The sequence below is a fragment of the Geospiza fortis genome, unplaced genomic scaffold, assembly GCF_000277835.1.
Source record: "Geospiza fortis unplaced genomic scaffold, GeoFor_1.0 scaffold213, whole genome shotgun sequence".
NCBI classification, from domain to species: domain Eukaryota; kingdom Metazoa; phylum Chordata; class Aves; order Passeriformes; family Thraupidae; genus Geospiza; species Geospiza fortis.
In genome coordinates this window covers 2779524-2805903 of record NW_005054399.1, presented here as the reverse complement: position 1 = coordinate 2805903, position 26380 = coordinate 2779524, and the positions used below count along the sequence as shown (strand labels likewise).

The following is a 26380-nucleotide window of genomic DNA, read 5'->3' as shown; positions in this document are numbered from 1 at the left end:
ACATCAACCAAAAACAAAACAAAAAAAAAAAACCAAACAAAAAAAAAACCAAACCAAACAAAAAAAAAAACCCAAAAAACCCCCCAAAACCAAGAACATTTCAGACGTATGCTTCCCCTTGAGATGGTAATAGGTGGGTTGAAAAGATTCCTCTGATCGGCTGCACACGGAGTTCTAGCAGCAAGTAGGGAAACTGGGAAATTTTGGATGAGCTTTACTATTTTGCAGCATTCTGGTGGTATCTGTGCCGCCAAACTTCATGTATCTTTTTGCACCATTTATGAGCATTCCCACTTGGGTCCATCAGGTAATATGTCCTGTTTGGCTATAAGTGAACAACATTTTAATGATTACTCCAAACACAGGTTAACTAAAAAGCAGTAGTAATTCTGCACCTACCAATAAAATAATTATTCAGAATTAGCTCGTTAACTTTCTGAAAGTTAAATTCAATTACAGCTATATAACATTATGTATTAGTGATTAACCATTTTAAGTAGTCAACTGACAATATATTATACACCTCTCATGATTCACTACATACAAGGAGGGCTAAATGTTAAGTCATTAAGAATGTCCAAAATTCACTTATGGCTAATTTAAACACTAATAATTAAAATACAGTTGCAGTTTTGTGATAAACATGTATGTCAGAGTGAGATTTTGTGTGATTTTTTGTTTTATTATTATTCAGTTTTGTTTGGGGGTGTGGATTTTGTGCTTTTTTTGTTGGTTGACTTTGTTCAGATTTTTGTTTAGTTTTGTTTTAAATTAGGACTATGAAATTTTGTATCAAAAAATCTATATTTTCTTCAGAAAAATCTTTTTGATAACCTACAGAAATTGCCCAAGGACCTTAGAGCAATTTACAAAGAAAATTCAGAAAATGAACTTACCGTGTGAACAAAAAATGTCTTAAAATTCTTGGCTTCTGGACGCAACTCTAAAGACCATGGAATTTCTCCTTTTAGAACTTTGTTGACAGGATCCACATAATACAGGTGGGGCCCTTCCGTAAGCAGCAATTGGCGCCGACGTGCAAACAATCCCTAACAAGAAAAGTAGAAGCAGCAATGCAAAAACAAACAAACAAACCCCAGCAAAATCCATGAGGGAATTAAAAATGTAAATTTACACATCTGAACTGAACAACAGAGGCAGGATAAAACCAGCTCAGTGCTAGGATGGTATATTTGGGTTTGGGGGCTGTCTTTAATTTTACTTTACCTATTTGACCTCACTCCTTTTTTAGGGTGTTGCAGCGCATTATTCTACTACATGGCAAAACACAAGTACTATTTTAGTAAAGTATCTTCAAGTTCTAGCAAAACCTGAAACACCCAGTGGCACAGAGTGAAGCAGAATTTATTTCTCAAAGAAATCAATAGATTTCGTAGAAATCTACGTAGAAAATCTTCCGTAGAAAAGACTACAAAGAAGCCAGTATTAACTTAGATGAAAGAGAACCTTCTTTCTGCTAAAGCTGATGCAGACTATCCTTGCTTATTCTGTAAACTGCTGAAATTAACACTTAAAGCTGTTCTAACATCACCTCTGCCTCTTTCAGGATAAAGGCACAAACTCAGATCCAGGAAAAAAAGCACAGTTGAGAACAAGACTGATAATTTTTTGGCATTTTTGGTTCAAACCACATTCAGATATGCATCAAGAAAGTATTTATTAGATTATATCAGATTGGGAGGAGGAGGACAAGCAAATCGCATTTGCTGCAATCTCAAAATGAAAGCATCAATAGCAGATTTACTTAGGCTTTTCCAAGAAATCAAGAGCACATTACTAAATCAAGGAAAACAAAAATCAATCTACTTACAAGAATACACTGATTTTTTAGAAATAACTTGTTTATAGGTGACAAATTGTTTAAACAAGGAAGCTTTAAAACAAGCTCCTCATCTACGCTGCAGCTGTGCAAAAATTTGACGGCTCAATTTTGTTACAGGAAATTAAGAAAAGCCCTTACCTTTCTTTTGTCCACTGGACCCATTTTTAGGATTAAGTTATTTTCTACAAACTGATGCCTTAGAAAAAGAAAAATAACTATTACTCCAGAAGTAATTCTTTCACAGAAACAGCTATAATGATCAAGTAGTTTTTCATGTCACTCTCTAGCATGTCTTTTTCCATGAGAGTCCTGAACAACTTTAGTACATGAGTTTTGGACTCTTCCTTAGCCCAGACCAGTGAGTTTTTTCTAAAATTTGACAGGGGGTAAAAAAACCAACCAACCAAAATCAAAACCAAACAAAAAACCAAAACCAAACAAAGAACCTAAACCAAACAAAACCAACAACCCAAACAAACCAACCAACCAACCAACCAACCAACAAAAAAAACCCCTTAGCCCCCCCCCCCTCCCCCCCGGCACGGAACAACAACAATGACAAAAATTCACACATGAGAGACTTCTCTAAAGAGTTAAAAGAAATGCTGTTACATAGTCTGGAGGCATTTTGGTTAGATATTCACAGAATATTATCATGCAAAAAATTCCAACAACTTATGGCATCTGTAAAAAAAGAGGAACCTCTTCTAGTTTAGGACTGTAGTGCAAAGACTCCGCAGCACTGGATAGCGTCATTCTGCCTATCTTATAAATACACTCTACATCATCTTCTAGACCTTGTAAATTTTAGAAATATAATATTAGGGTTTTGCTGCTATTGCTTTAAAAATAGAAGCCAAGAAAAATCTAGTTGCTAATTGTTTACTTGAAAATACTAAGATTGACAAATATTAATTTGAATCAAAATCACTTATTTTCCAGGATTCTTTATTGCTGTGCAAGTTATTTAGCTACATTCAAAGATCCTACCAAGGATTTCCACCAGCTTGTTTTGCCAGAAGTAACCTCTTTTCGTCTTCAGAAAACTGTAAATCCAGCTCAAAGGAATTGTTGTCAAGATCATGAATATACTGTTCAATATTTCCTCCTGATGTCTGTGGTGTACTTGTCTCTGCAGCAGACAGTGAATGCGAAGACGCAGAACTAGAAACTTGCATGCAACCGAACTGACTCAGGAGATTGTCATACTAAAGGAGGAAAAAAAATGAAGTAATTAAATGTCTTTCATTAAAAAGCTTATTTTGCACTAAACTGTGGCTTTTAATTTAAGCATGCTTTAATTCATTTTGCTTTTGGGCCAAATCCCAGCCTATTCCCTATAGATCAGCAGGGTTCTATGCAAAAAAGTATGACTGATCAAAAGCAAGCTAGCCTTGTTTTTTCAAAATACTCACTTTATCAGAAAACAAATGCTGCTTTAAGTAAAAATTTAACTAGCAACATTTATTACATTCTTAATAATTAAAATATAACTAATCCATAGTTTCAGTAAAAATATTTATATTATTTATTTATATTGGTATTCAATATTTATGCTATAATGGAAGTCTCAGGCAGCATCAGAGCTGAATACAGCAGTAGACAAACATACATTTCCATAACAGTCTTCATCATCCTCTGACATAGCAGGTAAATATGCTGTAAGTTTAGGGGGTGTCTGAAGATGTAGGTTCTCCCACACAATGGATTCAAAGAAGGGGTGAGCCTTAAGAGGTCCATATCCTCCCATTTCTTCACAACCTAATCGGTTGGTAGCATCTAGAACCTAAGCAAATTAAAATTAAGTTAAGCTGCATAAAATAATGACAAAGGGCAAGCATTATTCACATTTGCAAAGCACCATGTGAAAATGTAAAACCAGTCTGTCACCCTGCCCTAAGCATACTATAAGGAGGTTGTTTCTAATAAAAGATGCTATTTGTCACTATGTCTTGTCCACAACGTTTTGTATTAGATCAGCTCACAGATCTAAGGACAGGAGCACTTCTTTAAGCTGACACAATTTTTTGGCTTTGCTCCTTTGTAAAGACTGAAACAAACATACAGAGAAGGCCTGATGAAGCACACCTCCTTTTAAGTTTAGTCCACCATCCCATTCTAGTGATGCAAGAAGCTGTGGAAACTACAGGTGGTGTTAAACATCAGCCTCTCAAGGACCTCAAAATGACACACTTCTCAGGATACAACCAGGTTAATACAACCTGGACTTCACCATTCAGGAGATGCTGGCTTGGCCATAGAACTGGACTTGGACACGGGAATGCACTAATAGGCCTTTTAGGTTGTATTTATCATCATCCACAAAGGTTAGAGCTTCCTCCCCATCCCCTGCTAATATATGATAGACTGTTGAACTTAAAAAAGCTTGTAACACCTAAAATGTTCTCTGCATATTCACTTGAGTGTCATGACTATAATCTCACTCATGGAACAGAACTACTTCTTCTTCCTTCTTGTCAAACCTTCATAGGCATAGTAATTCTTAGACTGATACTATTGAGACATGTTAAGTGAAGGCTAAAATGCAAGGCAACCGGATTCATATTGTAATGAATATATCTGCCTGTGATGTACAGGATGCTGTTTTTAACTAAATGATCCTTTATACAACTCAAAACCAATTAAACTGAGAACTATGTAAGCCTAAGTATTTGAATCTTAATTTCTGTTTGCAATGCACAGTATGTAGAATTGTTTGCTTCCATTTCACAGAAAGACATTCCTTGTCCTTCTAACAATTCTTGTTAGAATTCAGGTTTAAAAAAAAAATCAAAGTGTCATTTAATAACAGATGTTGATTTTCAAGACAGTCCCCTACACAGTCAATAATGCTCACAGATGTTCATATTATAAGATTTGCAAGAGTGCATAGAAACTTTCAGAAAAGAGAACTACATAAGCTGAATGTTTTCCAACGTAATCAAACCATTTAATGACAAATCAATTTCAGTGATACCTTTTGGTTGAAGAAGTCAGGCATTTAGGTACTTGGTCAGTTATTTTAAAAAAATCAATCAAAACAAGCATAGTACATTCAAGAAGAAAAGCACAAATATTTACCAACAGTTTTTCCACAAGGTCTTTTGCCTTGGGAAAAAATTTTTCTGGGAAGTCATATTCCAACTTTATTATCTTCTGGAATATAAGATATTCATTTCTGCAGAAGAGAAAAATATTAACTCTTATTAGTTCTCCATGGTTCTTTCACCTTAACCTGAATAAACCAGACAAATATTAAACAAAAAATCTACAAGTTAAGTTACGTTCCTGTGAATCTTCCTAGGGTGAAGGGGTACTGTGATCCTGTAAGCACCAGATACTTGAGAAATAACAACAAAAGCTCAAATGACTCAACAGAAGAGTGTTGAGGATATGCCTTATAAACCTCTTCACATACAGTTATATAGTTACCATCATGGCACAAATTACATGTGAAATTCTAGGATAGCTTAAAGGAACCTCTCCCTCAGGAGCTCTAGTTATAGCTGTCTAAGCAACTTCATTACACCAAAAAGGACAAATAAAAGCAGCATGACATTAATACCAGCTCTGCATCATGAAAAATACTTCAGAACTGCTAGTACGGTAAAAATCCAATTAGAGGCAATATATTTATGATCCATATGTAAATAATTAGCTCAAATCTCTTACCCAGCTCTAAATGGAGGCAATCCAGCTACAAGTTGATATATAATGCATCCCAGAGCCCAGAGGTCAGAGCTTCAAAACAAAGAGGAAAAAACACAGAATCTTTTTTGTAAAAGAAATCTTTAAAATGAAATCTAAAAAGAAAAATTCTTAACCTTCTGCTACTTAAAACATAGCATGAACCCAGTGGACAAACCTGCTTTGTATATTTTCCACATTATTTTTACTTTAGCCCTTGACAGAAGAACAGGCTAGCAACACAACTTAAAAGAAAAAACTGTAGAGTAATACTCCCACAAAAACTGACTCCAAGCACAAGTGGAAGACAGGTGAATTCTCAGTCAAAATAATGGGTAACTAATGACTTTGAAAAGAATATTGATAATCCACATGATAATTCAAGGATGCATCCACTTTCATTCAATATATGCCCCTTCAGATTTAAAATACTTTCCTCTTAATATTTGATTTTAAAAAGGAGAATATATTACGATACAGTTTTTAACCTTTTTTACTTAAAGCTTTTCTTAAGACACAAACAGAAAGGCTATAATGATAAGGAAAACCTATGTTCTAATGTGGTAGGTAAAGCAAAGTTAAGCTTTAGTGTGTTGGCCTGAAAGAACACTTTTAACTTATTTTACCTTGAAGTAAGCTACCCATAGATTTGCTTAAAGCTTCAAAATCCTCATGGAAGACTAAAATACTTAAAACTACTCAAACTAAGAGTTTTCTGTACAGGTGAAGCATCATGCAACTTCTAAAAGGAGATGATATTCTAATTAAATCTTTCCATTAGCCAAAACAGTCAAAAGTTCTTCACTAAAAGAAGATGTGAAAAGTCTGATAGTATCTCTATCACTTAAAGAAACGCTAGCACAAATTACTACACCTATTCACATAAATGACCCTTGTAACTTCTGATTTGTCAGCGACTAGCTTACTCTTCCATCATTGCAGTAAAATAGATATACACATTCAGTAGGATACCATCAACAAACAATTTTAATGAGTTCAGAAATTTCTTAAGGTCATCACTCATACCAGGCAGAGAGACAAGCTTTGCAAATCCTAAGTACAGTTTAGGAAACATAACTGCAAGTTGATCTAAATACAAGTCAAAGAAAGCTGCAGCCTTCTCCTTAACTGAACAGCAAGTGACATTCTGTTGTTCCTACAGCAGGAAATACCGTATTTGAGCAATCTTATATAAAATGGAATTAAAACAATTATATTACTTGTATAACAGATTTTTCTGATTTATTTGTGGGTGAGAAATCCAACTTCACCTTACACACCTCCTTCTCCAAAAACATCTAATCCTTTTAGTAGAACCCAAAAAAGTAGATAAACTGAGGAAACCAGCCCTCAGACAAGAAGCAATACTTAATAAGAAAAACATTTTCAAGCTCTGTTAAAATACTCAAGCATCTTGTTTCTTTAAAATACTAAGCTTGCTTGCTTGATTTATCCACTCCTCCCCATTTGACAGTCTCCTGACAGAGTCAGTAAAGTTCTGGAATATAGAGCCCTCACCTTTTACAGGCAGATTTCTCTGTCAGCAGTTCTGGAGAAACATACTGTGCTGTCCCTACAAATGAGTTTGCCCGTGCTGTTGAGGAAAGAAATAAGCAAACATATACTTATGCATAAACCAATACTCCTCTTCCTCCCCTGTTGCCACCCAGTTTAAAAAAAAAAAAACAAACCCAAAAGGCAATCCACTGCAAGTTACATAATGCTGCAAAGAACCCATGAGAATTTAACTTCTTTAACTATACACAAAACCTGCTTGGAAGAAACAAATCAATCTCAGTGATACCTGTTTGGTTCAAGAAGCTAGGCATTTAGGTACTTAGTTATAAAATATACCAACACAAGTTTGCTACAGTTAAGAAAAAAATGTCAGTTGAATTCAGTTCAGCCTAGTGCTTTCTTCAAGCATTGTTTGCAGCATCTATTTACAGGCTATTAGTAACAACTGCAGACACATTAATTCTACCATCTTCATATTTGTGCAATTCTTTCAGCCACTGGAGTTAAACACATAAGCAGAGTTAAAACTTACTGTATCAGGTGAGCCATGGTACCTATTTGTTTGTATTTTTGTCTTGCAAATGAAAACTAAGCAACCTGAAGTAGTTCAACTTCCCAGTCTATTTGGTAATCTAGCTGGTATTCCACTACACGAAATACTACCTCCTCTGATATAATCTATGTAGTGACAGTCAAAACTGTTTCAAGATCCTTTAGTGATGTAGGTGAGGTAATGCCATTGGAAGGTTACAATCTGGTACATAAAACACATGTACATTTTCAAAGGATCACTTGCTATAACTACTGGTGTCACATAATGAATAATGGCAAACCTTGTCTGCTATCTGCAGATAATACTTTTGCTGTTCCGAAGTCTGTTATTTGAATGTGCATATCTTCATTTAATAAGATGTTCTCTGGCTTAAGGTCCCTGGAAAAGACAGATTTTTATATTCAACAGCATACAAATTAAAGTTGAAAAACTGTCTAGTGACTGAGGTACATAATGCTATAATAAATGATGCAAACATTCTATAAACATTGTTTCAACAGCTGCTCTAACATGTAGCTGTCAACCTGAAGACTAACACATTTTGTTAAATCCATTAACATTTTGTTTAAACATCACGTAAATAATCATCTCAAAACTATGCTACTGTGTATGTCACATGTTCAAAAATTTCAAAAACAAAACAAATCCCAACAAAAACCCCACCTCACAAAAACACACACTAAACCCCAAGCCCCTTCACTCCAAAGCCTTAATTTAAATAACATCTGACAGATTGATATGGCATTAAGATTTTCTACATCTGTTTCCTCACTGCAAAACTCCAGTTAGTCAAACACTGGCAAACCCAGCCCCAGCTAAATGTCCTGACCAGATAAGGTAGATCACCTCCATGCATAATCTGCATTTCAAATGCATGCCTACTATTTGCATAGACACAGCCTCTGATTCTGAATAAAATCACACTTCACAGTATCACAAACACAATAGATAGCAGTACAGAGTTAGATGTCAAGAGCTGCATTAGAAACAACTTAAGAGCATTCAGTTACACTGGTATGATATGCCTTTGCAACAAGTTTCCTTAGCTGATCCAAAAAAACCCTACATACTTCCCTCCTAAGCTGAATCTTTGAATGCTCATAAAGAAATCTAGGAGCATGGGAATTGTTTTGTTTGACTGGTAAGAAAAAGCCAGTAAAAACTGAAAGCTGTTTCTGTCAATCACTGTGCAGCACTATTTTCTTCAGATTAAAGTCCCCTACTATGGAAAAGTACGAGTTGTACAATTTAAAGTCTGGAAACTACCACAGAGAGCAACAAGCCATAAAAATCCTGTTGATTTTCCTATGCCTGTCCTATGAGAGAGGTAGAAAGTACGTGAATGGAATGGATTCCTTACCAGTTTTGTGTAGAGCTTTTTTCAGATATGTATGTATGTAGATATATTGTACTCTATATATGCTTCATATATACTGTTTATATAATATATCCTATACCTACATTAATACTAGATTATGGATCTATAGTTATATATATAAATACATAGAGATATCTGTAATAAATTTTCCAGGGTAGCCTGACATCTTAAAGTGGTTCTATGTCATGTCCTATTTCTTCAGGCAGTAAAAAATCCCAAGAGTTTTCAGGCATTGCTAGAGCTGTGTCCTCATAAACTTCATACTAAGTTCTCCAATTGCACAATTTTCCTGGTTTTTTTTGACCTCCTCATAGGGTCCTTCATATAAAAACAAGTATAAAGCAGCTCTTCTCCAATAGGAGGTTTCCAATATAGGGTTAGTAACACTGACAATCACGCCACATTCATTTTATAAGCATCCTCTCAGCCTAAACACATGAACTATAAAATCAAAGGGAAACTGGAAGTTCTTGAACTTTTCCCCTGCCCCTGTAGAAAGTATTATGCTTTCAGTATGCTCCACATCCATCCCCCTTAGATTCAAATTATTTCACAAAAAATTCTATTTAAAAGGAAAAACTGTTTTTGTAATAACTGAAAGAAATAATGCTATCAGAATTATAACCAGTCAGCTTTTTTGCCAACTAGCATCTAGTGTCCCATGACAACCGCTTGGTAACCTAAACACAGTAAATTTCTTACCCAAAAAGAAGTTCTGCAGCTCAGATGTCTAGCACTTAAAGCTTTAGTTAATAAACATTAATGACAAAACATTACCATCCAAACAATATATTACATCAAGAACAACTTTGTAAGTACTGCTCAAAACTTTGCTAACTTCACCACTTACCTAATTATTGTGCAGCTTTGTGGAAATTGTTTACTCAGTGAAAACTGATATAGATTAATTTTCTTGATTATATAGTACACATTAAGCCACACGCAAAAAGAATTCTAGTTACTTTTGCAACATAACAGCACCGGAAAAAAAGCAGTTAAACAAAAAGTCAGTTTCTGGTTTTCAGGCCAACCGATGAAGCTTGAAAGACAAGCATTTGGTAATGTTAATTCAAGGCCAGAAGGTTTTCTTACTTTTTCCTGCTCCAACAGTTGGTATAACAGCGACTGGCTCTCCTCCTCAAGTCTGCTATGTTTAACTACTGATGTTAACTGTGCTAGGGCTGATCAAATGCAATTTGTGCTCTTTAGCTTTCCACAAAAATCCGATTTTGCTTTTAGCTTCACAAAGAACATTTTTAGGAAAAAACCCACCTCTAACATGATCAACTGCATGTCTGTCTCAACTCTGTATTACCTGTGAATGATTCCTTTGCCATGCAAATACTCCAGGGCTGATACAATTTCAGCAGTATAAAACCTTGTACAGGTCTCATCAAATGAGCCAATTTTGCGTATATACTTTAGCAGCTCTCCGTTTTTGGCATAGCTAAGTCCAAAATCTGAATGCAACTTAGTTAAGGTTTATCTCGAAGCCACTCCAAAACAAAAATCCTCACAATCTTATTCCAAAGAGAAGAATACTACTAAAAATACATGAACAACAGGGAAGAAGGTGGTTAATTTGAAACTTTACAAGTAGCAAGCCCAAGCAATTTCTTAAATATATCAACAACCTAGGACATGGGTCCAAATTTCTTAGCAAAGCAAAAACTACATAAAGGGTTAACTTAATAGTTTTTCCAGAGAATTATCTGGATAATTCATTTAAATGACATACATAATTGTCCTCAGAGTTATTTACAGTAATAACTGATAGAAGTTAAAAATTGTCCCATCACCTGGAAAGTACCAGAGCAAGTGTTTTCAATACAAAAGAGGCCCTGTGAGCTCATACTGTACGATATATAGGTCTAGCCAGCACTATTAGCAGCCTTTGGGAAAACCAGAAAACTACTTACTGACCCCAGAAATAGACTGATCTATACCTTTATGCTTGGCACAGCCAATTCCAAGCAGGAGGTTTAAGAGGAAGTTCACATAATTAACATTTTCTTAAAACAAAACAAAACAAACCCAAACCAAAACAAAAAAAACCCAAAAAGCAAAAACCAACCAACCAAACAAACAAAACCCAACCCCCCCCCCAAAAAAAAACCACAACCCAAAGCCAACTGCCAAGCAATGAGCTTCCAGAATGAAACTGCACTTCGCAATTACTGCTAGAGAGAGCTGGGAAAACAGCAGCCCAGATGATTCATATTATTCTATAAGCATCTTCATCTTTACATAAAAATTTTAATAATAGCCCTAATTGTAGAAATGAAACTAGTAGGAAATATAGCTGGCTACCCCTAGTTTAAATGCAGGAATTACTGTGTTTTACTACAGATAGATAGATGGATATACATATACACATATATACATCAGGAATGAAACACTTCTGAAACACTTCCCATACATCCCACCTCCCCCCTCCAACCAATTTAGAATTTTTAAATTATTTTTAAACTTGGATTGTTACAAGTCACCCTTCAACATTTACCACATGGACAATTTGTTTAATTGCTTCCCCCTGTCTCACAAGACACTTACTCTTCTCTCTGAGAGGACCCACTCATTCCATCTGCTTAATTTCTGTTAAAAGTGTGACTACAAAAATTACATCACATACACCAGGATACTTTAAATACCTTAAGTTACCTCCATCATTTCCATGAGACCACTTTTTAAGGAATCAAAACTGGGCATTGTTATTAGTCTTAAGAAAATGTTACAGCAAGTTTCAATATGCAAAGGATACATAGCTTTTCATCATCCTGAAAGGTGAAGTAGAGTTTCACAAAAAAAGGGTGATCCAGACGGGACATTACATCTCTCTCTCGTGTCACATATGGTACCTTGTTTTCTTTTATGATATGACGTTTTTCTAGAATTTTAACTTAATGAAGAAAAGAGAGAGTAAAAATGCAAGAGGTACAAGTAAATTAAGCCCATCTTGTTTTGGAGTTTTTTGGTTACATTTAATTAATGCGAAACTACTAATTCTGTTCCTTCAACAGGTATTTCATAACTGGACTACACTGACACTTTATTTTCAAAAAGTTCATGTTAAAGGAGTCAATACTTACTGGCATATTCTCTAGAACTTGCCAATTCTCGAGCCAAGACAACCTGTTGTCAGAGGAAAGAAAACATATTGTTACTGGCCACTAAACACAGGCACTAACATTCTTTTTCCCGTAGGTATTTGGAACACAGCAAAATATTTAAGCATGTGTTCAATATTATGCTGGCTTCAGCAAGACTTCTGCAGAAATTCAGTTCAGCTGATCAATGTTTGTTTTGCCAAAAGACTTACGCATGTAAGAGTGTAAATACCGCATATTTTTTTCCCAGAAGAATTCTGAAGTTTATAATGCAAGTCAAAGTAAACTGCCAAACTTTCTTAAAGGGGGAAACAAAAAGCAACAAGTACACTGAGGAATACTTATAAAAGTAATTGTCATAGTACTTTCCTGAATACAGATGGCAAAGATTGAAAGATAAATTTTATCCAGATGAGCAAAAGTAAGAAGTGAGACAGAACTTTCAATTATTTACAGTTTGTTAAGAAAAAGAAATAAAAGGAACAGAAGATTTCCAATTAGTAGAAGCAAGGGATGAAATTTCAGGCAAACAGGTTTACATTTTTAAAGATAAATGCTTTTGGAGGAACACCAGGCTCATTTTCAAGACTGAACTCCATAAAAGGCAATTTTAGAGACAATCTGAAAAATCTTCTTGCATGAATGCAACCAATAACCTTGTAACAATAGATGAGTACAGTTCTTTGTTTTTCTCATTTTAAGTTTATATCCATTTCAACATCTTGCTAAAATCTCAACTTCACACTATATTTTTAATCACTGCACCAGACTTGCTTGCAAAATCAGTTATAACAGAGTACTCCAAAATATTACTACACACACTTGACGCTAAATGTTAGGTATTTAGGAAAACTAAATAAGGCACTTTTTCAGATGAAAGAGGTGCATGCAGTTGCACTCTTTAGTACTAGAAAATTGTTCAGTAGTAACAGGCAGCCTTAACTTTCTTTAAAATTTCATCTCCTAAAACCATATTGAAATTTACAGTATTTCATCAATGAAAATTTCTATTAGAAATGTTACAAACAACCAGTCTGTTAACATCTGCCTCTCTGTATAGGGAATTTTTGAGATCCTTCTGTGTATACACCTAACAATAGATAAGATGTGCAGCTGAATGAGAACGTTATTAACTTTTCTAATTTTTGTAACTAGGTTTCATCAACCACATCTACCATGAAAGCTTCTGAAAGCAGGTTAGTTTAAAAGGCAGTTATCAAATAAAACCCCACATAAACAGAGACCATACTCAGATGGCAGAAGGTATCAGCTGACACAGATGAAAATATATCTTGGCAAATTAAGCTAAAGACTGATTCTCTTCCAGTCCTGCACTGTGTCCAACTTTTTACCATTGTATTTCACAGGTATTACCCACATACATTGACATGGAACAGCTGCGTTCTAAGTACACTGAGCACTTACCTGATAGCAGGAGTACTTTGGTACCCTCAAGCTCCTTCCTCACCAATCAGATCTGAGTATACCATATATCTTAATTTCCCCCTAACTAATAATCCAGAAAATCACGGCAGATATGCACAAAAAACAAACAAACAGAAAACACCTCTGAGGTACATATTAATACAATGCCTCTTACCAGGGGCCTGAATCTTATCCACCCTATGGGAAGAAGTAATATCAATAAGGAATGTAAATTCTATAGAAAGAAATTAGACATTAACTGGATAGCTTAAAAAAAAGCCATAAAATGAACAGAAAAACAAAAGCATTCACAGAACATGTAAACATGTAAGTTGCAAATTCAGACAACAGCAAGGCAAGAAATGTAGTTAAACGTCCCAAATCAAAGGAAGGGGAGAGGAAGAGGAGATAGAGCAGAGAACCCTCAGAGGCTACAAAGCAAAAGTAACTGCCAACATACCTGGCATACATCATGACCAAGCCCCACTCTAAACTTAAGCAAATACTTCAGGCTGCTAGACATTAAATCTGCATTTAAGAACTGGTTTTGGTCAGACAATCATATTTCCTTAGAGCTCCTGTTTTTAAGAAATGCCTCATTCATAGGTGGAGACAAAACCAAGGTGGAATATATATGTACCCACATATTGAAAGAGGTGAGCTACACAACATGCCTCCTCAATCATGAGAACTACAATTTTTCCACCAATAGCAGATATTATTGTGAAAGAAGCCTAAAGCTGTCTACAAAGCAAGTAGATTCTCATCAGTTTAAAAAAGCAGAACAACAAGTAGAAGGCCCTGTATTTGTGTGTTTGTTTATATCAGGCATGGGACCAAGAAGTTGCAGCTGCAGAATACAATCCCACAAAGTTGGAGAGTGCTCTGAAGAAAAACCCTGAAGCCACATCATGTATATCTCTGTTGAATTTAAAATGCAGCCCTGGCATTAAGTAAGAGCTTGTGGCAGCTTAACAGAAGTCCAAGAAAATGGAATACATTCATTATGACCTTGAAGAAAATATTTTTTTAATCTGAAGCTGTCATTGGATATATGTTAATATGAGGGCACCTATTTTTTGAGATAAACACTTTTTAGTTAGAATATTGGTGAGGATCTTGGGGAGTACAGTCAGATCTCTGAGTCTACAACTGTGTTTAATATGAAAAAATCATATGCTTTTTAACAAGATGTTTTGATGACAACATAAAGATACACACCCCACAGATCAAATGCTCTGAAGTTGATACATCAGAAGGTTGTGCTGCCATCCAGGGAGACAGGCAGCAGAGTGCTGGACAAAGTTTATTCAGAGTCTGGGCTAAGCCCTATGAATTTCTTTACCTACATGGAACATGGCATTAACTTTCAGAGACCAAAAGCAGAAATGAAAAGTGTACTACTGAAGCGAAGTGTCCTGGTATACCCAAACCACAACAACTCTCTTGGATGCTTTAGGGAAACCTGCAAATTATGCAAACTACATGTTTGAGTGCAAATTACTTTTGACAAGTACTAGAGGCCTGCATCCTAAACACTGCAGTAGGCTGTACTGGAAGAACCAGAAAACCCCAACATTTAGAGACCTACAACCAAAAACCGTACACAATAAGGATCGTATGAAAAAGATACAGAAATATTATTGTCTTACAACTGGTAAACTACCAAACCATCAAATGAAAGTATTAAATGCTTCATGGATTCATGAAGGTAATACTTAAGTAATTCATTTTTGTGCAATGCTGTGGATGTGAGATACAAACCATTCAAGGCTACTGAACACAAACATACTGACTGTGACTCACTAAATCCTCAAGGATTAGGGGCTGAGTAAGAATTCTGAAGAAGTATCGGTGTTCTTTCTTTTGAAAGCATCTGGCAGTACCTCCTGCCACAGACAGGACATCACATAGTTTTTACCACAAGCTCCTAGATCAGTTCCAATCCTTTATATTGAATTTTTTACATAACCTATTATGGCTATCACACTTACATTAGAAAGCAATGTTGATTAAACATCCAAGCATCAAGTCATTAGGATACAACAGGACTTTTGATCAATTTAAGAGGAGCTTAAAAAAAAAAAAATCACCACCCATATTTAGGGTGACTCTTAATTTTAACAGTCAAGCTTAAATCCACTAAGTCTTCAAGCTGTTCTCTCCACATTTCAATCTCATCGATCTTACACAACAAATTTTCAAGTTTATCTAAGATATCTGTCACTTCTTATAAAAAGTAAAGTTACCGTTGAAAAAGATCCTTCACCAAGAATTTTCCCAAATTTGAAGTCATCAGGTCGTTTCTTTCGAGGCTGTGGAGGCTGCTGTCCTGTATGTTGCTGCAAGGAGTTTGAATTAGATCTTGATTCGGGTGCTGTGCCCTCCATGTTAGATGCGTGTCTGCTGCTGCCACAAGTGGAAATGACAGGTGGAGTGCTGGAATCTGCTTGGTTCCTCACCATTGAAGGGGATGAACAGGAGCATAACACCACGCTTGACTGGATTGGAACAGCATCATACTGTAAAGAGAAAATTAAACTATTATTCCCATATCTGACATAATTCCCATGCACAACTGTACTTTATTTCCATACAAGGTTCATAAAAATTCTTCTTTGAAAGGGTTATCATTAAAAATCTCTTTAGGAGGGAATAAAAGTATTTATGTTGGAAATGGCAACAATTTGATAAATAACTCTCTTTAGGTCATGTTGTCATATAGCCATAGGTCAAACATCTGAACACTTTAATTCAAGAATGCTTTTTTTAAACTCAAAAAAATGCTCCTAACACCAAGTCATCAAATTTCATGGCATCTTCTCCTATGAATAACATGACCTTAAATTTCTAGTCATACAATAAACACCTGTATGTACCAGTAACATTAGTTCAGAGATCCAAGTTACAATGAACTCTAAACGAACACATGAAAAGTTTAATGGAGACAAAGGACGCATTCTTAATTTTTTACTTGAAATTTCACTTTAGCACACATTGGGGAAGGACATAACATAAAAAGGCAGATCAGGTGGAGGGTTTAATAATCAGCAATACCTAAAACTTTTTTTGAAGAATGCTCTGGTTAGAAAGAATGACCTTTTAAAACAAGGGAGATGGCACTACTTAAATTGTACATATGGCCACATAAAGACAATCCAATTGCAAAACAAAAATATAGCCCAGAAAACAGCAAATACAAGATGACACACTCCTAAAACTGATTAATGTAATATACAAAGCAAATTGTCATTTGGTACCCTTTTATCGATTTTCCCTAAGTAAGATCAAGGAACCTCGTGAAGCTGCTTTCTGCCCCTTTTGGTAATACACCACAATTGGTCTGTCAGGGACTGCTTCTGATGTTTTACTTGAAACTGGCCAGAAAACACAAACAAATAGGAGAGCTCTGCTAAACTACCACTAACAAAACAAAACAAAAAATTGTATGTAAACGTACAAGAGGAAATATTTAAGAAAGTTAATGCCATTTTACAAATCTCAGTATTCTAACATACATCCAGCAGAATGAAACTATGACTTAATGAAAATCACCGAATCTCAAAACAGATGTATTGTACAACCATGTTAGAGAGTCTGTAACATACACCATGCTACCAAATTAAAAATTACTTCTCACAAAAAGAATTTTTTTACCTCATGAATTTCAATTTGAAACCGTTTTCTGCATTTTAGTCAGAAACCACCTTGGAAGGGAGTTGGACTGGCACTCACTTATGCACATGGTCTTAAGGAACCTAGCTCCCAAATAAGCGACTCCTCACTTGGCTGTGCTCCGTGCAGTAGAGAAAAGCTGCCTTTGTTTACTGCTAAAACTGATATTATTATTATGCACATACACATTAAAGTGTATGTGCTGTAGGTCACAGTTCCTTTTATGCCTTATATGCATATATTTTAGCTGACACCTTCTGCAGACTATTGTCCCCAGAATTTTCATATCCCAGATGAATCACCTCTCCTTCAGACGCTACTCACACAGCAGCCGTGTCTAAAGATACATACTAGCTAGAATTAAAAACAGATTGTACCCTTTCCCATCAAGACTGCAGCAAGACTGACACAAGCATAAGTGCTCAGCAACTGAAGTGACGCCAGTATAAAAACCATCCCATTAAATGAAATACAGTAAATAAAACACACATACACACAGACTAAATATCGGGATCTAAATTATAAACTGGCACCAGTCACAAATGAGGTTTTACAGGTACATAAAGCAGTAGCATTGTGGGGGGGGGGTGGTGGTCTGATTAGATTGTGCAGCTAGCAAGATCACCTTGAAAAAGCAAACTAGCAAGAAAAACATCCACTACAATAGCATCAGAGCACTGTGAGAAAGGGGGGAAAAGGTGCTGGATGCAGTGTCTTTCATTACACAGTAGTTGAAACTAAGTCACAATGAATATCAAGTATAGAAAAATCCTGAGGGAAGAGACAGGAGTAATGGACTTTGTAGGAAAAGAAGGTTATTTTCGGCCAGGGTATAACATCAATTAGTCCCCTGACTTTCTCAAAGGAAAGTCAAGATTAGGAACAAGCAGGACAGAGGAACATGCAATAGATTTAAAAGGATCAGTTACCTAAGAAATGACAGAACTATGTAACTAGGTCTGCACCTCAACGTTTATTGAAAAAGATAATTCCTACACTTGCCCTTTCACACTCCACATATTCTTTAGTATTTTCTCCTGTGTTATTTACCTTCTAAGTTTTATTTTGAAAGGCTCCAAAAAACATGTCTGCAGAAACCATATATGCCTCTACATATAGGTTTTCATATATGCCTAAGACAGAATACAGGCCAACTTATCTGATATAACCCCGTACCTTACTCTTTTGTAAAAATCAGACTTAAGATCTTTCTTCTGCCAGATGCAGACATTTTTTTAGTGAGATACAAAGTCAGTAACTGAAATTTAAAATATTCTAAACTGCATCTGCAATTCTCAGAAGCTTGAGGATGCTCTCCTTCTAGCAATTATCAACATTTCTCAGCTGGCAGTCAGTGAAAGCACAGATCCTCACAAGGTAACAACAGACTGACCTATTGCATGTCATGTATCACCATAGACCATACTGATAGAATTACTAGATAAGTGGTTATCTCTTTAAAAACTAGTCTCTAACATCACTTTCCCAAACCCTTAAGGGTTTTCCTTTTCATTTACTTTCATACAGAAGTAGTTTCATTCTTAGTGCAAGATACTTGATTTTGAAAATCTTTCAAGGAAGAAAATAACAAATCTGCTGAATATATGTGGCACTATAGATCAACAGTCATTTAAAAATCAACGTCAAGTAGTTTTCACTAAATAACTAGAAACAGGATTCCTTCTATTTATACATGAAGTAAGTACTAATACTGTTCTTTTCCACACTTGCCTGCAAACAGTAGAAGTAAACTTCAGTAAACTGGAATCCATGCAAAAAACCCACTAGATAGGATCATGTTTTATCCATGCAAAAAACCCACTAGATAGGAAAAACATGATCCTTTCTTCCCCACCGCCCAAAAGGATTCATACCTTTTCCCTCTGTAATTCATTTTGACAACTACACTATCACTACAACTATTAATGTATTTATATGCATCAAACACATATCACACTTCTTTAAAGCAACTACAACTACAACTGCATACCCACTAGCTTTATCCCACCACAAAATCTGCAACACTATTTTCCTGAGACCATTCTATCAACACTGACAGCAGCAAAAAAATACTTTTAGAGACTGAGCTTCTGAAACTTCCAATATCCCCTACTTCTGTACTAAGTGACAGGATGTTGAACACTGTTGAACACTGAAGATGACTGAGAACATCTTTGCTATTGCTGAAATTCTACTAGCAAGATCTATTACAAAGAAAATCAGTATGAACAGGATGCTGACCTCTCAGCTGTCTGATAACACTAAGTCTGACTGCTGACTATTACAGAATCTCAAGCTGCATTAAGACATAGGACAGACATGATCATAAAACCTCTTAATCTGACTACTTATAAAGCTAATTTTTTTGAAGCAAACCTTGGTAACAGAAAGTATTTTTTTTTACACAAAGCAACATGACCTTTAAACCTCAACTGGTACATTTGTTTTGATTATAAATAATGCTAATGAGACTATAAGCTGGAAGATTGGCACAACCCAAGATTCTGCTAAAGGCAGTTTAAGTTAGACAGGTTTGGTCTGAGCCGTTTTGTAAACAGTTTTGACCTTGTCATATAAGCCAAAAGTTCTGAAAGTGAAATTTACTTTGTATTGCTTACAATTTAAACATTGACAACATAGAGTTTTAAAGCGAAAAAACTAAAAGCTAAGCAGTTATATTTCATATATTCTTTTCAAGGCACACTGGTGTTTCAGAGGGTTGACAAAGATGCACCAACTGCATGTGACACACATCTCATATCTCAAAAAAAGCATCAGAAGGGATAAAGGGATAATTAACAGATATTACACACAGCTTTTCCACTGGCCTCCTCCCCTCATATCCCACAATTAAAATGTTAACCTTCTCTAGGTTCCCCAGTACCTAGTTGTGACAGTCTCCAGTTCAAAGGTTACTGTGTAACACAGTTACACTGAGAGCTCCGGCATATTCCAAAAGAAAAAGCAACTGATCAGGTCAGATACTTAGATGGGCCTGAATATATACCTTCAAACTATGCCTCATAGTACCTAAAATGAGACTGCAGGCAAAAGCAGTGTAGTTCAGGTACAAGAAACTGAAGATACAAACCCACTGATTCAGAGTAACAAAATCCAACTAAAGGCCTCACATTTCAGTGCAGAGAGCACAGTACAGTTTGCACCAATAAATACCAATCCCATATAGAAGCTATTTGCAGAAGTGTAATGATTATTGTGTGATCCCTATCAATATTTAACACCAGTTTTCCTTTCATAAATTCTGCTGCTGCACCAGCATGAAGCGCCCTCAATGAAGAAAACCCAGAGCAATAATGGATAGTGTGCTTTCATAAATTGCATTGAACATCAGTTCTCAGACCTTATATGCTCATGTCTATTTATGCTCTGGATGTCTGTCTAAAAATGGATTGTCAGACTTTCTGCTAAGTGACCAACAGCATCCTCTTTCTATTAACCAATTGTACATGTATCTGTATAGAGAGAAACAACATACTGACTAATGAAACTCCATTGCATGCCAGTTTCTCTTTATATACACTTTGAATATGCTTAGAAGTTTGTCAGATAATCTCAAGAATTCAACAGTACATCTATCTGCCAACATTTTTATTGCCTTTAAGTAATTAAAATACTAGCCTAAAGAGAAAAAAACGTTCATTAGAAAAGGTCACTAGATGCTATCAGTCTATTTACTGTAACATAAAATCAAGCATGTAATGAACAAGACAAAACTCACAGTAAGCCAAGTCTCAGAAGTACTTCGAATGCATCACACAGCTCGTTAACTGTTCACCCACTTAACAGGTTAACTTTGACACCAAAATACATACAGACATATTAAAACATCACAGTAATTTAAAGACATGTACTCTGCTCGCACTTTCAGCTTGACAGAAGTTCAACATGACTTCTAAGAGCAAACACCCCTCTCAAAAAAACAAAAAAGACAGGACACACTTTTCTATAGAGTTCTTTGAAGACAATAGTAAGTCAAACTGCAGCAAACAAACTCCACTCCATGTATTAGTTATTTGTAGATATTTAAAAAGCATTAACATCAAACATTCATCTTGTGATCTCATGTAGCAGTGGTCTGCATTTATGTTACATAGAGCTGCATCAGCACTCTTTTGAACCTCATCATCAAATGGCAAAGATTGCTGTAGAGAGCTTAAAATTTAGCACATAAGCCAACAAACTGCCCTTTCAACACCACATATCTTGAAGAAACTGACTTTGGCAGTCAGCAAAACAGTCTGAAGCCAAACAATTTGTCAAAATCTATACTTTGATCAAGGTTCATAAATGGTTACCAACTACTATATTTAAATGAACATATTAAAATCTCATAGTTCAATTATAAAAACTATTTTGACACAAATTCATTTTGCAAGAGAATCAGAAGTCATATCTACCTATGGTGAAGTTTTTTGATCTCAGAAGTTGCCTCATGAAAAAACTGTTGTTTAAAGACCATTTTTATGAATTAACCATGCAAATTTCAAAAGCATTTGGCTGCATAAAAGGTGTGGGTTTCTGTTGTTCTTGTCCAGACAGACTGCAATACTAACTGATTAAAGTCTAGGCTCTAACCCACCAAAACAACTATGCTCACCCTCATGCCCAGTGTCATTTGAAATCTCTCTAATGCTGAAAGGTAAGCACTCATTGAAGTACTGCACAAAACTGTTTCCCTCAAAAATATCTTAACAAAATATCTTGATAGAATAACCATAATTTAAAAGACAATAAAAGAGCTTTAAAAAACCATGTCCTGGTAATACATTTCCAGATTAAAGACTGTACAAATTAATGGAAGGAAAGCTTCAAGCTTTGCCCTATTGAAACATACTATTTTACTTAAAATGGCTTGTACCTCTGCAGTAGTGGTAAACAGAAGTACTGTTTATCTACTGTCATTTTTTGCTTTGCGCAGTAAATCCATAACACAGTTCATCCATAAGTGATTAATGAGGATATCAGCTTCATATTATATTAGCAAAAATATAGCCAAGAGGCTCAATGCTTTGGAAGCACAGAGAACACCTCTACATTCTTAGATTGTTTTGGCCTTTAGGGAGTAAAGGTATTTTATCCACAAGACCATTTTCGCTTCTAGAGAAATTAATTTTTCACATACCAAGCAATGCTGATCCAAAATTTTAGTTTATGCAAATGTCCTTCTCTAAATTTGACCGCTTTACATACAGTGGTATTTCTTGCCACTGACTTCCAAGATTATAATTCAAAAATCAGGCAGAGATTAAAGCTAATGAAAGGATTTATAAGAACCTGCATATCAGCCAGTTACCCTCTAACCTCCTCTACTGCTAAGCAAAGCATTAAGTTCCAATCATCTTCAGAAACAGACTATTTAAGGCCTCCTTCCACTGTCTAGTACTTCAAAACAAATCAGAAACAGGAAACCACTCAAATCTCCAAGAACCTAAAGTCAGCCTACGGCCCAAACAGCTATAATGTAAACAAACCACTGAGAATTAATTTAACATAAACAGATCTAGGCTAGCTCACAGGAAAACAAAAGCCGTCCGTGATTGCAATAGTCTGGATCCCAGGATACACCACCAGCTACCTCACAAGGCATACTGATAATCAGGTGCTGCATGGCATAGATGGGGGCTCAGCCGAGCAAACACAAAAGGGTTTCCTATGCCAGGCTCCTTGCTAGCAGCTACAGGAGGCAAAGAGAACAGCTTGGGGTGAAGAACAGAGAAGCAGACACACCAAGGTGGCAGTATATAGATGGAGTGTATGTACGAAGGATTCATGGCACAGTCAAGAAATGTAAATTCCTGCAGGATTACTAAAGAACCAAACACTGAATTTAGTATTTTTTCATAAGAATGCTCTAAGCCAGTTAATCCTTGCAATTTTTCACCATAAAGAATAATAAAATATTTGCAAGTGAAGTATTTACAGCTTGTCTTTTAAAGCAGAAATCAATTCTCAAGTTCAATCTTTAACCACACAGCAAATCACTTATTTCCTACAGCAATTTTGAGCAGAATTCATATGGCGTGAAAAATAAGGTTCTAGACCAAATAGCTAGCTTTGTGTATTTTGTTTCCAGTCCTTTCAGGTGCTTTAGACTACAGTAAGTTTCTACAAGCTTACCTGCAAATAAGATGTCAGAAAGGGAAGTGGGAAGGGAGGAAAATCTGCTTCTTCCCCTTTTTTCCTTCTTTATTACATATACATAATCTAACCTGGCCACTTGCAAAGAAAGTTTTTTCCATCTGAAATACCAGAAATAATTCCTTGGCATCATACATATTCTTTGGAAAGGTCCAATATGAGGAATTTGGAAAATGATTTTATCTTTCAAACATAGTGTTTTCTAAATTAAGGCCACTCGCATATTTTCTGAATGCCATAAATGTGCTAGTTCTACACCAATCCCTATAGCTTTTCTGACAAATACATATATAAAAACACACGTTTACTGTTAAAAAATAGGTATTACTAAAATATTTCACATACTCAGACCAAATTTATTTTTATTACTTTGCCAGCTGACTACATTTTTCAGCCTAATAAAGTGATTGTGCCCCTGGTTTCATGCCTTCTGTACAAAAATTCCTGCAAGTACCTCAGTAGTCAGCATCCCTTTCCAAGATTTTCTGGCAATGCTGCCTTCTAACTGGAGCCTGAGCCTACAGAGTATCTTACAACATCCAGCTACAGTAATCTACCTGCAGAGTTTCAAGAGCTAAATTAAACTTTACTTCTGGCACTGTAATAGATCAATAACCTAAAGAAAAATTTGTTTAAAAAAGAAGCCTACCCATGTGATACAATCATTGTTTAGTAGAACATCCCTATTACACTCAGATTATTCTGCGGATCATGTCCTTTCCACTAGCTCTAAGAACTTCTAATGTTAGAAATATGAATGCATATAAAACTGCTCCTCTTAAAACTTCTGATTTTTCCACCTTTGAGCACCTTTTTAACATCCTTGTCTTCTACTATTTTCTATTCTTGTACCCTGCTTTGGTAAGGGATTTGATGTCTAGAACTTTACTGAAAACCTATCCCAGTTAAAAGCCCATACATGACTGATAAAGACTAGTTATGGCTTTATCATGAAAAGAAGGAGAAGAGAAGAGAACATTAAATAGACAGGCTTGAAGGGTTTTCCCTACGTATGTATCAGGAAGTTTTACACGTACAAATAACTACAAACAGAACTCTTAATATAGTGTAATCTAATTCTTAACATAGATGCAAAACTTACTCTACGTAAGCTCGGCAGGCCCAGTTCTTTGAAAAGTGTAGTTCACATTAGTTCCACTGGGGGAATAAAAAGAAGGTAGCAATTTTGTTCAGCCACATCCATGACTACACTATAGGCTTTATCAGGTCAGAAACACTGGTAGAATCTAATAACTGCTCGTGCAGCTGAACAGTACAGTGAAGATGTTGCTGCAGATGAAGATGTTAATTACAATACTTCCAGACTTCTCATTATGAGAGGAAGGGCACTTCTTGGTTTGAGACCCAATATACTCACAATAAGATTAACAGCAAATAACATCACATTGGAATCTGCAACTAAAGCTTAAAATACTTTCCTTCTTAGAAGTACAACTCCCTCCTTATGTCACATCTTCAGAAAATAATAGAACGTTTTAGGAATTGTCTGTGCATACAAAAATACAGAAAACTGTTTTGGCAGAGAATTGCTAGAATGTTCCTTTCAAAACTGTGCTCTATTCACACCTCCACTCCCTAATCCCTCTTATGCATTTACAATTCAGTCATCACAGAACTCATTATGTCACTAACTCCATCACATAAACATTAACAGTAACTTGCTCAGTCTCAGAAATACTGGATTTCCCATATTTGATCTCATCTTAATTACAAAAAGGTTAGTTGAATTGGGCCACCTGTATCTGGTACTGCCTGTCAGTACACTCACCTGACCAGGAAAATATTAAATAGAATAGAAGAGAAGGAATTAAAAAGAATTATCCTGACAAAATATCCTAATTTTTACCTAAATAGGCAGCAGTTGCGTTCTTAATTTTTCCCCTCTCTGCATGTTTTTCTTATGGGCAAGGACCTAAATTGTACATATAAAAGAAACAGAAATGCAAGTATTTTTGAGAAAAAAAAAACAAAAAAAGATGGGCAATAAGCAAGAGCGGAAACACAAATGGAAGCATACTCTCTGTTTAAGAGTCCAAGTAAACAGAAGTCCTCTCTGATGCTAAGTAGCAGCTTTATAGAGCAGTATCAACTAGCAATAAAGCAAAACTAATTCCTTTAATAATCAAAAACTGGTTTATCTCATACTCCTTAATGTAGCATTTATGTGTTCTGAAGAGTTATTCCCACAGTACTTCTCATCTTCATCAATAAATATGATTTTGTGTAATACCCTGATGAAAAAAAAATCACTGAGCATGAACAGGAGAGCACACTGAAACAGCATGTCAAGAATCAACGCTGCTGTGCTATTTTCCATAGAAAATCCTCCTTAGCCAATTCCAACTGATGAAAAGGTTTTAAGTGTTTCAGAATGAAGCTTGGCAATTTGCAACTGACAGAACACAAGACCCAAAAGCACAGCAGCATGCACACGAGGATAAGCAACATATCACTGCCAGGTAGTTTTGTCAACACTACAAAGTGTGAAAGCTGGTGGTTATTTTTCTTTTCAAGAGGGAATGTCTATGCTAGCTGAACTGTATAACTTACAACACAAAAGAAGATTTACCATTACCACGTCTGTATACCACTTATAACTCCATCTTCTAGATATGCCACTGCACACAAACCGAGTTTACGCTGTCAGACTAACGTAAACAACTGCGTTTGAAACGGCGTCCTACTGTAACCCTCGCGATCTTCCTCACGCGTTTGTTCCTACTACAAAAGAAATCGATTACAGAGCGACAGGTAGCTCCCACAAGGCAACAACATCTGTTCTCCCGCCGGGAGACGGCCCGGCATAGCCACGCCAACGCCCCGTACCGGAACCGAAAACGGAGGTCCGCGAGAGGCCGCGGTGCGGCCCCTTCATCATCGGCCTCACCTCCTCCAGCGAACGGGCCACGCTCGGGAAAGAACGGAGACCCGCGGCGACTCAGGAGCGGGGGGCGGAAGAATGACCGCGAGCAGCAGAGACAAGAGCGGCCCCACGGGCCGCAGCGCCCGCTCAC

General features: G+C 36.1%; 1 protein-coding gene across 1 annotated transcript in view; it reads right to left on the bottom strand.

The window, feature by feature from the left end:
- The window catches only part of PDPK1 (3-phosphoinositide dependent protein kinase 1), a 38851-nt gene continuing 12471 nt past the window's right edge, over positions 1-26380 (bottom strand). The window contains exons 8-20 of the mRNA XM_031061052.1: positions 15761-16033; positions 12069-12111; positions 11741-11878; positions 10295-10439; positions 7882-7979; positions 7049-7124; positions 5516-5584; positions 4925-5021; positions 3456-3629; positions 2834-3051; positions 1982-2039; positions 897-1049; positions 1-325 (exon numbers count right to left, since the gene is read on the bottom strand). Of these exons, the coding sequence (XP_030916912.1) occupies positions 218-325; positions 897-1049; positions 1982-2039; positions 2834-3051; positions 3456-3629; positions 4925-5021; positions 5516-5584; positions 7049-7124; positions 7882-7979; positions 10295-10439; positions 11741-11878; positions 12069-12111; positions 15761-16033 (1650 nt within the window). The 3' untranslated portion in view covers positions 1-217. The remainder of the gene's footprint in view (positions 326-896; positions 1050-1981; positions 2040-2833; positions 3052-3455; positions 3630-4924; positions 5022-5515; positions 5585-7048; positions 7125-7881; positions 7980-10294; positions 10440-11740; positions 11879-12068; positions 12112-15760; positions 16034-26380) is intronic.